This window comes from Oreochromis niloticus, linkage group LG11 (assembly GCF_001858045.2).
Source record: "Oreochromis niloticus isolate F11D_XX linkage group LG11, O_niloticus_UMD_NMBU, whole genome shotgun sequence".
Classification (NCBI taxonomy): domain Eukaryota; kingdom Metazoa; phylum Chordata; class Actinopteri; order Cichliformes; family Cichlidae; genus Oreochromis; species Oreochromis niloticus.
Window position 1 is genome coordinate 17,955,480 of NC_031976.2, and position 13,249 is coordinate 17,968,728.

A 13,249-nucleotide genomic window follows, 5' to 3' on the forward strand; every position below is an offset into this window, starting at 1 on the left:
AGTGCATGGGTAATATCGCAAATTTAACACGCACTTCATTCATGTTTCCACCATACTATATGCACACGGCACTATTCATCAAGAAACCAGGCGCGTGGCTCCGCGTGGCCCTCTCGTTTCAGCTGTTTGAAGTTTGTTTTTGTTTGATCACCTAATACAAAAAATGTTGCACCTTGTTTTTTGATGTCAGCTGAAACTAGCTTGGCAAAAACAAGCTCTATGGACCACCAACTGGAACCAGTGGTGATAAAGCAGGATGACTGGTTCCTGTGCTTTGACCGCCTGCTCAGTGTGTCTCCCTCTGAGCGTTTTGAAAAACCTCAAAGTGAGTTTCTTTGTCTGGCTCTCTGCAAAAACCTTCACACTTTATTGGTAAAAAATAGTAAAAAAAACAATTAATTGCAGCGCTTAAATGGTTTGTTGTATCACTTTTCCAGTCTCTACCATGGAGGAGGAGCAGGTCATGAGTGTGAAAGAACAGCAAATGATCACTGAGGAGATGATTGGGAGGATGCAGGAAACAGTGATGTTGGTGGATGCATTTACAGAGAAGGAAATTTTGGAAGGAAGATTGAGGGACGTGAGGGATCTTGAGGAAAGGCTACAAGAAATTGATGAAATTGCAGGGAGAATTCAATATGCAGTAGAGGAAGAACTGGGGGAGGAAGAGGTAGAAAAGCTAAGACAAGAAGAGAGAGACATGGAGCAGGAACAGTTGATCCAAGCCAAAGGTGTAACAGAAATGGTGGTGAGGAAATCTGTGAGGAGAAGAGTTATAAAAGAGGGTGAAGAAGGTGAAGTGGACGAATTGGAAGAGCAAATAAAAGAGGTGTTTTTAAAAGACTTGTTGCCTGAGGAGGAAGACGTTGTGGTGAAGCAGGAGAGTGAAAAACAACTGGGGAAGGAAGTGGTAGAAACGTTAAGGGAAGGAGAGAGGAATCTGGAGCAGGAACAGTCCATCCAATCCAGGGGTATAACGGACATGGTGGTGAGGAAATCTGTGCGGAGAATAGATACAAGTGAGGGTGAAGTGGATGACTTGACAGAACAAATAAAACGGGTGAAGTGGGAGGGTGAAGAAGATACAGACGATAGCTTTAGAGAGAAACTGCGTGAAATAGAACATGAGTGGCAAGATGCAGACGTCGCCGGCTCTGCTGCTGTAGCAGGATACAAGAAGGTTCAGCGTAGGACTGAGAAGATAGTGACTATTGTACAAGAGAGGGGGCAGCAGCAGGAAGACATGGAAGATGTGCAGGGACAGTCTGGTGTTGCATCAGAGGAGATGTTAGAAAGACAGGAACTGTGGCGTAAAACAGAAGTGGTGGAGGAGAGGCCACAGAGGGAGGTTACAGAGAGGTCAGAAGGTCTGTCTCAGGCGAGAGTTGATGATGCTTGGTTCATACTTTTAGATCAGCCTCCACACAAAGCTGGTTTCAAAACACCAGGTACAGTATGCTAATGCCTCTGATATTCTAATATCACTGAAACCATAAAGACATACACAATGTCCCGAAGCACTAACATTATATTAACCAAACCGGCTTTCGTTTTGCTCTTTTCTTTCGATTTGACTTCTGCAGTGAGATGTAAGATATACTCGACTTTAGATTTCATACTGCCTATGTATTTTTTAAAGAGAGTATAACCACCACTGCCCAGCTTCTCTTTCAGCTTTTTGGTGCCACTTGTTTTCCGCCGTGCTCAAATATTCTGTCTTCACTTTCGTACATAGTTGCCGATGTGGAACGTGTTCAAGTGGACAGGGGTGGTTATTTCAACCCTGAGAAAGAAAAACCACAGATCAGCGTTGAACGGGTTGATGACTGGTTTGTTTTGCTGGATTTTATTCCCCGACAAAAGCTTTTTGGGCCATCAGGTACTGCTTGGTCTTGTTTTTGATTTGTTTTTTGAAACTTTGGCTTCCTTGTGCTTTATTTTGTCCTCGCTTGCTCATGAAAGAAAGAATGCTGGCGATAAAAGACGCTTCTCCTGACTCTGCTTACCAGTTACTCACATGGAAGAGAGGAAAGAAATGGCAATCGAAGACGGATCAAGATATATAGGAGAAAAACTACAATACCAAGTGACAGACAAAGCTGATGATTGGTTTGTGTTACTGGATGTTTCTTCAAGACAAACGTCACACGCACCGCCAGGTATTCATAAAAATCCCCTGTGGTGGCTCACAGCTTTAGCAGAATCAGTTATTCTAAGCACTGCAGGTACTCTTATTTTCAAAGTCCCTGAGCTTTTTCTTTTTCCTCTTTTTTTTATTAAGTCACCTTTTCAGAGCGAATTGCTGCTCCCCCAGAGGAACGTGCCTCAATGATTGAAGTAACAGCTCTTGAGCAGAGAGAAAGAAGAGTTGACATTTTAGTTGAAGGTGCTGACGCAAAACAAACGCTGCCAGAAAGGGAGGGAGTAGGAGGGAAAGAGCGAGAAGATGGCTGGTTTGTGCTGCTGGATGTTCCCATTAGGCAGCCCTCATTTGTGGCACCAGGTAGAGCAGATTTTCCCCTGCGCTCCTGCTGTTTCTTCATTCACTTTTTGCCTCAAGTGTCATACAGTGAGTTTTCCGTTTCTGTTTTGGTAGCTTCCATGGCTGAGTATGTTGAGGTTTACGCCAGAGAGAGCGTTTCTGCCTTGACTGAAGCAGAGGCAGTTGACCCCAGGCGGGAGCTTGTAGTTGAGGATGCTTTTGTGGAGAAAGTGGAAGCAGAGCCTCCCAAGCAAGTTATTCCAGATGTGCCTCTAGGTATCTGCAGCTCGCAAATGTGCTTTTATCAGATCAACAAAAGATTTATCTTTTGCTTGATAGTAGCCAGAGTTGAAATCTAAATTTTGTTTTGCAGTTTCTGTGTCGATGCAGACTAAAATCTATCCAGATGTTTCAACTGAAGTAAAAAGTATAGAGCAGAGATTGCTTCAGATTGACCAGGTTACACCACAGCCTTCCCAGCCAGAGAGAGAGGATGACTGGTTTGCTCTGTTTGGTACTGCAGGTGATGAAGTCATGATACCAACAGGTATTACAGTAAATTCAGACTGAAACATAATATTCTAAGAGGACTACGGTGGTCATAGCAGTCTCACTCAACGCCTTTGACTCTGTCTGTACCAGTGACTCCAGCTGAGATTGTTCCAGAAATGAAGACTTTTGAGGTTGAGGTGACCGAAAAATGGAAGAAGACAGTAATTGGTGCGGACGGCGGGCAAGACAGGACAAGTGTGTCTGAAATTAGAGCGAGCCAAATTGCCTCCCTCTCTGAGAGAGAAGAGGATTGGTTTGTCATGTTTGAAAAGCCTGCGGTCGTACAACCAGGTAGATTTCTACGCCAAATGGGTGCTGTGTGAAGCTGTGCGCAAAAAGTTGGCATCAGATGTATTTACGTTTATGTTTCTGTGTTTGTTGCTGTAGCCAAACCTATTATTGATCTAGCGGCAACCACGGAAGCAAGAGTGAAGATCGTGGAAGGTGTGAGGCCACCTGTGGAGATGGTGAAGATTGAACAAGCAAAAGCAGGAAATGTGGATGATGATTGGTTTGTGCTGCTGGATGTAGCAGCAAAAGCACCAGGTATTCTGCTGCTTGTATGGCCGTGCGGCTTTGCTATGAGATGCTATCAGACTGAATAACATGGCAACTGTGCTCAATTTCCATTATGTTGTACTAGGAGCACATTATAAACTAATGCAGAAATACTGCACCAGCCTTAATTATATTGTGTTTGTATGGTGGTGCAGTATGTTAGGGGAAAATGCTCATTTAAGATATTTAGGTGGAGGGAAGATTTAACTTCCTGCAGGTCTCATTTTAGTTTTTTTTCTGTACTCTGTCAGCGGCTGGGGTGGAACGCATCCATATATATCCTGATGTAAGACCTGCTAAAGAGCTTACACTCACAGAGCAGACAGCACAGCAGAGAATTACAGTAGTGGAGAGAATACAGCAGCAGCAGCAGGATGTGGTGCAGCCACGTCCAGCAGTGAGAGAGGTGGAAGATGATTGGTTTACTCTTCTGAATAAGTCCGTTAAGAAATCAGGTATAATCCCAAAGACCTTGGTATGCCAATACATACGAAACATTTCTTGCTGAGGTGAGTAACACCTGGTTGTGTGTTTGTGTTAGCCGTTGTCTCGGAGCGCGAGCAGCTCCCAGCACAGGTCACAGTTCCAGCTCCTGCCGCGGCCACGAAAAAGATTACGATTTCTGAGACGAAACCGGAGTTTGAGAAACGCGTCCTGGAAGAAAGACTCTCGCAAACACGTGTCAGTGATAATTGGTTTGTTCTACTCGAGGGTGACCTCAAAGCGTCAGGTATTTTTTCCTTGTGTGGAGTTTTTTCGTTTTGTGTGTGGCTAAAAAAAACTTACACACAGTCATGCCTTGTTTGCTTCATAAAAACACTCATTTCTAACAGCTGCAACCTCTGCACAGGACACACCGGCCCACAGTCGGCATTTGCCATTATTCATGGACCTTCGACTGTGCTATGCTTTGCAGATTGAAGAAATAATGCTTTCTTAATGTCATCATTTCCCTGGTTCAACCTCATTTAGCTTTATGCCTTTTTGCAGCCTAACGCCGTCGGCTTTTGCATCCAGCCTTTGGAATATAATAAGAACCGCTTTTACTGATCCACTTTGTGGATATGTGCTTCTGGCCCACATCACATCCTTACGATTACAAGCATGCTTGTCTTTTTAAATGAGCGCAAAGGAAACAAATCAGGTACAGTATACCTGTGCAGCATTGAGGCTAAGTGTGCCATATGCTTGTTAAGATGTGCTGTTGTACTTTTAATGCTATAGCTGTTTTCGTGTGCATTTTACTCACCGAGATCCTCACAAAACTCTCCACTCGCAGCCTGCTCAGTGCTAAAACCCAACATTCACTCATTTCCATTTTGTCTGCGTTTTGTCTAGCTGCGAGCGCCCAGAGGGGCACACGCCCTGTCAGTGCTCCGGTCTTCTCCCAGGCTGCTCTGATGGAGGCGGGAATCCCCATGGCCCCTCTCGACCAGCCCCAGACCTCCACTCCAATCAAAACCAGCCGCCAGGAGGAACGGAAGCTGCAGGTCACCGTAGAAGCCGTGGAGCCCTCAAAAATCGAAGCCGGGGCTGACGCCAAGGTATTCAGTTACTCTGATCGCTGTTGTAAAAGTTGGTAATGTAATATGTGTCGAAAAAGTGTTAAACAAATGTTGTGTTTTCATAGAAAGTCTTTTATTGTGAATGGTACAAAGCCTTTGTGCCGAAAGATGCTAAAGTAGTGATCTGAGATTGCTCTCTGTGTCTGAGTGTGAACTGTGTCTCTCTTGCTGCTGTAGCCAGCAGTGTGGAGGGACCAGAGAGAACTAGACTCATCACTGATATCCACCATGAATGGGGACATCCAGGTTAGTGTCAGACGCAGGCGTCTTGCATGTCAGAAGACGTGCTTTCACCACGGTTGAGATGTGAGTGTTAACGCCAACATTCAGGGGATGCTAACACGTCTTCCTCTCTCCTCCCCTGGGGTAGCACGAGTCTGAGACGACGAGCACGGAGGTGGTGCGAATGCGAAAGGTCAGATTCTTAGTGTCGTACATGTTACCGTAGCCATTTTCTCCACCTCCATTTCTGATGATAAAGAGCTTCTCATCCCAAAGACTAATATCACCCTCTTCTCATGTTGTGCTTCCATACAACTAGGTCGTAAATGAAACCTACATCAGGTTCGATGCACAAGAAATGTTTTTTTTATTTGATAAAAGGTAGAAAGTGTAACAATGGATAGATTGCAAACAGTTTCACAGTCTCAGAGTACTTTAACACCTACTGGCTGTTTTTAAAAGTTGAAACAGTTACATTATTTCTTCCCATTGCTTGCTGTTCTTAACACAGGAATGCACACATGCATGATTATAGATATAATGCACTAAAAGAGGCATGGTAACTGGTGTTTTATCACATTTTTGTCACTCCATCACTTTTTTTCTTTTCTCATTATAAGAATAGAAATCTTCGGTCAGTCCTCCAGAGCCATATGTTCTTTGCTTTGTTAGTGTAGTGCAGATTTTGGTCCCTTATGGTCACACAAACGACTGTGCATGCACTCTTTACTCTTACTTTCTCTGTTTTATTAACACATTAGTGAACTTCGTAGTGTGCATGGAAGAGGTGTGGTTGATGCCAGCATAAAGGGAAACTGAAACAAACCCGCCTTCTTTTTTTTTTGTTCTTTTCATTTTTCACAGAAAAGAGCTAAGAAAATTGAGGATGACTCAATATATATCAGACATAGCCAATTAATGTTGGAGGTTGGTATCCCTTCTGGAGACGTCGGTCTCCAGCTGCATTTTCTTGCTCTTTGGCGCACCGGCTGCTGTTTAACATCACGCTTGCATGCGGCATGATTCACACTTTTCTCGTCGGCGTTAACGAGCGGCTGTAGAGTACATGAAAAACGTGTGTTTGTGTGTGGCAACCGACTATGATCTGATTGATTCAGGAGAGTGCTGTTGAGTTTAGAACAACAAGAACAAAAAAATGGACTGGGTTCAATCTGAACTTGTTCAGGATGCTGCACTCCTGATAATCCACAAACTGTTCATAGTGATTCACCGTGCGGTGTTGGTGAGGCACCAAGGTCTAAGAACAGTGAAGCTTTCCTTAATTGTTTTTTTTAATGGCAGGTTTCACTCCAAGCTCATGTTTTATGCACTTATTTATTCAAGATCATCAGTTCTCTCCTGTTCCTGCTTTTGCTCTGTCCGTCATCTCATTTTCAGACTTGTCAGTAATGCATTTCATTTTCTCGACAATTATGCAAATGAGTGTTTTAGTCTGTAGAAATGAAAATGGGTTGTTTATGAAAGAAATGCCATTTGGTGAAACATTTATCATTAAGTTGCTCTTTCGCGTCACAACAGCTCATAATTTACAGATATATAATTTGCAGTATGTTCTGTCTATTTGCTATCACATCCTGCGGTTGCCTGTAAAGATCAACTTGGTGCTAAATGTTGCCAAATCAGCGCTTCGACCGTTGTTCATTTGTCTTAAATGAACGGGGATTTCATTTGGAACAAGCTTTCATCTTCAACAGCTTTTACAGTGTCTGCGGTCACCGCCTTTCTCCTGCTCTTTGGTTTGCAGCCTCTTCTCTTAACATGTTTCACTGCGAGCCTAATGCTGTGAAATAGATGCTCAGTGTTGCGCTATATAGTTTAGGCCCTCTACCCAACCACGGCTCCAAATGACTCCAAAAATTTATCAGCTTGATAAATCGCGGCTCCAGCCCTGCTCTCATGAATCAGCTGCCAGGCTTAATTTGCATTTTGAAAAGGAGACACTGATCATTTTTTAAGGAATCTGAAAAATTTATGTTTGCTTAGAATCACGTTAACCCCGCTTCTGCTTATTTAATCATCAATAAATCAACCAAAATTGCACAAAACAGCAAAAAACCCACCAAATAATCTGACTTTTTTCTTTTAATCTCTCCCTCTCTACGACACATCTTCTGCCTTCCCTCTCCCTTCCCACCCAACCTCTGTGTACTTTCTGTCCTTGTATTATCCTCTTTCTCCATCCGGTGCTTCTCCATCCCCCCCCATGAACCGCAACGTCTTTCCCATCTCGACTTTCCTCTGTAAAGGATTTCGATAAGCCTCAGGAGGTGCTGCTCAGGCATCACGCCAGCATCAGTGAGCTGAAGAGAAACTTCATGGAGGCGGTCCCAGATTCCAGGCCAAGTGAGTGGGACAAGCGCCTGTCCACACACTCTCCCTTTCGCACCCTGGGAATCAACGGTCAGCCTCTGCCCAGCGCGGATGGGGTAAGTCTGGCACAAAAAACAACCGATCCTTTTAGTTCATTTAGTCTATCAGTTGAAGAATTTGAGAGAAAAAATAGTAATAATAACATTTAATTTGAACTAATTAAGATGATCAGTTTCAGAACTGACTTGGCACTTACTTGTGTTTGAGTAATGTTTAAAAAGAAGAAGAAATTGTGAAGAGGAGTCATTCAGGCTCTTTCTGATGTAGAGTGTTGACAGTTTGCGTGTGCATGTATTTGAGCTGATGGCATGCGGTATGCATTACATGAATGTGTATGAAGAATGCAGCCGGACTTGCTGACTTGTATATTTGTTCGTTCACATAAAAGACCGCTGTGGGTGAGGCATCTTTGGCACAGGTTTTCCACTCTCTGATATGTCACTCGGTCTGAATCAGACCTGCTTAGGATGCCTCTGAAACCCAACATGTTTGTACTGCATGACTGACAGACCTGACTTTTACAAATTTGCTGCATGACTAAAAGGCAACCCACCTTCAAGACGTTTTGCACGTGCTGGCGCTGAACAGTATTTCCCCTCTTCCCTCTCTTTTTCCTCTCTTTTTCCTCTCTTTTCTTGGCTTACTTTCTTTTTACGCTGCTTTCACATTTTTTATTTTGCTGCTTTTTCTGAGCATCTTTGTTTTTTTTATGAAGAGATGAGGCCTCATTCACAGTTGTATCAGCCATTATTCTGGTAAATGATCTCACAGGATTCTGGCAAACAGCTAATACAACATTATTATTATTATTATTATTATTATTGTTATTATTATTATTATTATTAATAATAATATTATTATTGACATGAGTAGATATTTTTCAATTTGAATGACAGTATTTCAGGTAATTGAAGCTTTTCACAGATGGAAACTCAGTTTCAGTTTAGTCGCTGTCACATGAGTAATTATGTAATCAGTTGAGGTTCACTTGGCATACATTTGCATCAAGTGCTTCATGATGGCTTGGACACAAAGATTATTACATTTGAAAACTTAAACTCCTTCAAACATATCATATTGTCAGTATGCAGTCGAGTTTTCAAAGAAACACGTACAGGAGGGCCCACAATTTGTTGGAGATAGACATTTGTTTTTAACAGGTTCACAGTGGATTTGAAATCAAATCATCAACATGTGATTGAAGTGCCATCTTTCAGCTTTAATTTAAGGGCTTGTACAAAAGTATAGCATTAGCTGTTTAGGAATTACAGCTATTTTTATGCACTGTCTCTGCAACATTTTCATGGCCAGGTGAAACTTGTTCCCTTATTATTTCTCGACAGATGAAACAGACATAACATCTGAAGTTGATTCAAAATTTTATTCAAAAATATGAGGCTAGAGCAAGTCAAGGGGACTGTCATTGGGCTGAACAATCTGATCAGACCTTCAGAGTCTACTATCAAGAGCTGGCTTCACGAATGGAAATACAGAGGCTTTACAGCTGGGTGGTTAAACGAGAAGGCTGGATTAGACATCTAAAAGAGTCTGCACCAAAAACTTTGGACACATGAAACCAAGATGAACTACCAGAATGATGGCAAGAGAAAAGTATGGAGAAGGAGAGAAATAGCCAATGATCTTAAGGCCATGAGATACTCTTCCACGGCCAGTAGATCACCTGATCTCAGTCAAACATAGCGTGCTTTCTGTTACTGGAGACAAATTTCAAAGATGCACAAATAGACCTAACAGAACCTCACAAGGAAAGAAACAAGATTTGATGTCCGTGGGTTGTAGACTTGAGCATTTTTATTCAAGTGAACAAACCTTATATTTAAAACGATGTTTTTCTGGCATTATTTTTAAACCTCACAACTTGTTAAACCCCTTGAATTGTTGGAAGTCTGCATTTCAGTCATATTGATTTAAAATCCAATGTGGTGATCTTCATAGGCAAACTACAAACACTGTGCCTTTGTCCAACAGAATATCGACCAACTGTAACGACAGCTCACAGTGAGCAGTTTGGAAATGAAACAGAACAATTGTGCAAAGTATATGAGCCAACAACCACATGACTCATAACAGGAGTAATATTATTTTTTATCATTTTTGTCCAAGGCAGTTTATTGTCTTGTTTGCAACTCACTACTGTGAGAAAAGTAAACACAAACTTTTAGCAGAGTAGATCTGATTCTGCTGCTTCTAATGGACTGATAATTGAATTAAAATAAAGTAAACGCTACTTGTTAAAGTAACCAGGTAAACTTTAGGCTCTAAGCTGCTGACATTATGAACCTTTCTGACAGTTTAATGTCACTTGAGATGCACAGCATTGTTGAAGTCCATCAGCTCTCAGCTGTATCAGCTTTAGCTGATGAGACAGTTTTAAATAAGATACTGTGTGAATGACTTTTCTGTCTTTTCAAAAGAAGAAAGAAAAGTTTGTTGCTCATGGAAACAAAGTGCATGTTAAAATGCATGCAACATTTCAACGCTCCGAAAACAAACGAAAAGTGAATAAAATCTGGTTTGTTTTCTAATAAAGGCTTTAAAATGTTATAATTTTATCAGTTGTCGCACAAATTTAGACAAATTCAGTTCATTATCATATTTTAAAGTTCCTCCCTCTCATCTCTCTTCCCCCCTCCTCCTCTTGCTCATCCTCGTCCCCCCGTCAGTTTGTCATCCGCCTTCCGCGCGGCCCCTTGCTCGACTTCTACTCCAAACGCAGCTGAGGGGGTCGTCTCAACCCTGCGGAGGCCCCACACAGGTGTGACTGTGACCCACGGAGACCACACCCTGCCCATCTAGCCATCAGCCTCTAGCTTTCTCTTCTCCTCTTCTCCTTCCTTTGCTTCCTCTGCAGCATCACTCCAGCATTTTCATCTCTCATCCTCTGCTCCACTTGAGAAGCTGCCCTCTTTTTTTTTTCTCAGGCTTCCTTTGAACTGTTGAGACTTTGATTCCCTGTTTCCTCCACTGCGGCACAATTCCCCCACCCCACCCCTGGTTTCTCCAACCAGAATCAGACCTCTCCTTCTCCAAAGACTGACCAGGACTGGAAGTGATAACTCAGTGCTGTTTGCATTTTCTGTGACGTCTTTTGGACTTTTAAAGATACAACTTTTGACTTTTATCTGGAGGTTTTTAATGTTTGACCGCATCACTTTGAGCCTGCTTTTATACACATGTTGAGGTACATTTATATTGTCAGTAGTCTTACAGTACTGTCTTAAAAAAAAAGAAAAAAAGATGACCACTGTGACTTTTTCCTGAACTCACATACACTAGAAAACAGCAGTCTTGTTAATGGGGGAATTGATCAGTACCCTTTCACACTGTAGTATTTCTTGAGGCAGCTTAATTGTTATTCTTAATAACCTGTTTGTCCTCCACCAGTATTTGGAAAGGGAGTATGTAGCAGCTGCAAGAGATTCCTTGTTGCATGACTTTTTGACAATCAACATTGACCAAAGAATAAAAGCCATTCCATATTCAGTTCATATGCTTCTTATTTCCATTTACGGAAGTGAATTATTTCACATAAACTTCAAGTTTCATAATATTCTCCTCTGTTCCTTCCTCTCCAAATTTAAACAGGAGAATTGAATCATGACGCATTCTATTTATTGTTAAGATGCATGCCAGAAAGTTGTAACCATTCAAAAACTGGTCACCTACTTTTAGCATGCACCATGTAGAAATGATTGTGGCCATTGTGTGTTGTTAAGCTATGACATTAAAACAGGGCTGATTTTTATTACATAAGTGCAATCAGATAACCACAGTCTCTGCAGTACCTCATAAAACCTATACTTTGTGCAGTCTAATCCACTCTATGTACATATTTTTAGCTTGTATGCATACGTATTGATCATTTTCATAGTGTCAGTTGGAAATACTTCACATAGTAACTATTTTATGTCTCTTTTAGAGTGTGTGCATTAGACCCCTAAGCAATGGTTCAGACACAAAGACTGCACATGAGGAAACCAGCAGTAGTTTGGGCTTTACAGGCCTACCCATCAAGAGCGAGCCTGAGAGTGTCGAAGTCCACAGCGCTACTGTTGAGAAAGAGTCACGTGATCAGGAAGAGGTTGTAGTGTTTGAGACGAACTTGGTGCCAATCGTAGAGGTGGAAATGGCACAGCTGCCTCCTTCCTTTGATCCCTCCTGTAATGCTTTAGAAGTGATCGCGGAGGAAGAAGGATCGTGTCCCGGAGTGTCAGATGACTCTGGGAGGATAGCTGGATCCTCCCCAGCTTCCTATTTCTGGAGCGATGGTCCACAGGTCATACGCTGTTTCCAGGTAGCCTCCTGACTCCCTCGTGGTGATGCTGATTATTTCCCTGCTTGGCTGACACACTCTTTTGCAGCACCGTTACAAATAAAAAAAACTTGTGAATCTCCTAAGGTGGTATTCAGTTTGGTGTGAAAGTGCTTGTTATTATCAGATGGAACTCAAGATGCTGCAGAGGTGCTGCACAGTGGTGTGCTAAGTTTTTAACGACGGTGATGGGTCACTGTAACAATCTCTGCTACAAAACCATTACTTTTGATCATCTTTCCAACTCGTGCCGTTTATTCACTGTTTCTTTTGGAGTGATTGGTGGTGGGAAGTGACGTTAACACGTTGACTCTTCTGTTTCGAATACAATAAACTAATCTGGTGAGAGGAAATAGCGGTTGTGGTGAAAGTCTAATTAAAAAAAAAGAAAAAAAAAAGGCAATAGATAATGCATGGTGTGAAATAAAGTGTTTGCTGTGGTGCAAAGTGTCTGGTTAAACAGCCACTCATGGGGCTGTGCTCCATTTCACAGCCCCCTCTGGTGCAGACGCAGACTGTCACCATCACAGCCGTCTCCAGCCCCTTACCCAGTGGCATCTCCACCACAGAGGTCCCTATCGTCCCGACTAAGACCTTCACCTATGAGTCTTCAAAGGTAGGGGCTCCAGCAGCTGCTCAGCCCAGATCTGTCTCAGCTATAGGCAGTCAGGTTTGCATGGTGGAGGTGGCTTCAGAAACTCCCAATAAGGAGGTCTGGGAGGATCAGTAGAGGGGCTCCAAAATAAGAATGAAGCAGCCTCGTGCCTTCCTTGGTGAAACCTTGATGTCACATGATTTAGAAATGATTATTCAGTCTATCCCCCCCTTTTTTCTTCTTTCCTTCAGGTGACCGTTGATGGGACAGAAGAGGATAAAGATTGCTCAACAGTATCCAGTTCCCAGACCATTACCTCAGAGACCACCAGTGGTACCTCAGTGACGACTACCACAACTCACATCTCAAAGGTCAGCAGAGCAAATTAGGATCTCGCCTTTTCTGTTCTATTACTCTTTACATGCCTCTCTAATATAGATTTTCCTTCCTGTACAGGTAGTAAAAAGTGGATCTTCAGAAACTCGCGTGGAGAAGAGAATTGTCATAACCGCAGACTCTGACATCGACCAAGATAAGGTACAAAATCTACA

At 42.5% G+C, this 13,249-nt stretch overlaps 1 protein-coding gene across 13 annotated transcripts in view; it reads left to right on the forward strand.

The window, feature by feature from the left end:
* The window catches only part of LOC100702839 (uncharacterized), a 31,508-nt gene that overhangs the window by 15,825 nt on the left and 2,434 nt on the right, over nucleotides 1–13,249 (forward strand). For 6 of the 13 annotated variants that reach the window (XM_019364386.2, XM_019364383.1, XM_019364385.2 and 3 more), the window contains exons 13-32: nucleotides 191–325; nucleotides 438–1,448; nucleotides 1,736–1,879; nucleotides 2,010–2,159; nucleotides 2,282–2,503; nucleotides 2,597–2,758; nucleotides 2,856–3,029; nucleotides 3,125–3,325; nucleotides 3,422–3,580; nucleotides 3,844–4,047; nucleotides 4,134–4,322; nucleotides 4,931–5,136; nucleotides 5,335–5,403; nucleotides 5,528–5,572; nucleotides 6,244–6,306; nucleotides 7,647–7,826; nucleotides 11,711–12,085; nucleotides 12,597–12,719; nucleotides 12,950–13,069; nucleotides 13,155–13,235. In XM_019364386.2, coding sequence (XP_019219931.1) covers nucleotides 191–325; nucleotides 438–1,448; nucleotides 1,736–1,879; nucleotides 2,010–2,159; nucleotides 2,282–2,503; nucleotides 2,597–2,758; nucleotides 2,856–3,029; nucleotides 3,125–3,325; nucleotides 3,422–3,580; nucleotides 3,844–4,047; nucleotides 4,134–4,322; nucleotides 4,931–5,136; nucleotides 5,335–5,403; nucleotides 5,528–5,572; nucleotides 6,244–6,306; nucleotides 7,647–7,826; nucleotides 11,711–12,085; nucleotides 12,597–12,719; nucleotides 12,950–13,069; nucleotides 13,155–13,235 — 4,013 coding nt within the window. Of the gene's footprint in view, nucleotides 1–190; nucleotides 326–437; nucleotides 1,449–1,735; nucleotides 1,880–2,009; nucleotides 2,160–2,281; nucleotides 2,504–2,596; nucleotides 2,759–2,855; nucleotides 3,030–3,124; nucleotides 3,326–3,421; nucleotides 3,581–3,843; nucleotides 4,048–4,133; nucleotides 4,323–4,930; nucleotides 5,137–5,334; nucleotides 5,404–5,527; nucleotides 5,573–6,243; nucleotides 6,307–7,646; nucleotides 7,827–10,454; nucleotides 11,507–11,710; nucleotides 12,086–12,596; nucleotides 12,720–12,949; nucleotides 13,070–13,154; nucleotides 13,236–13,249 lie in introns of those variants that run through there. The other 7 variants (XM_013277011.2, XM_013277008.2, XM_013277012.2 and 4 more) reach the window with 7 other exon arrangements.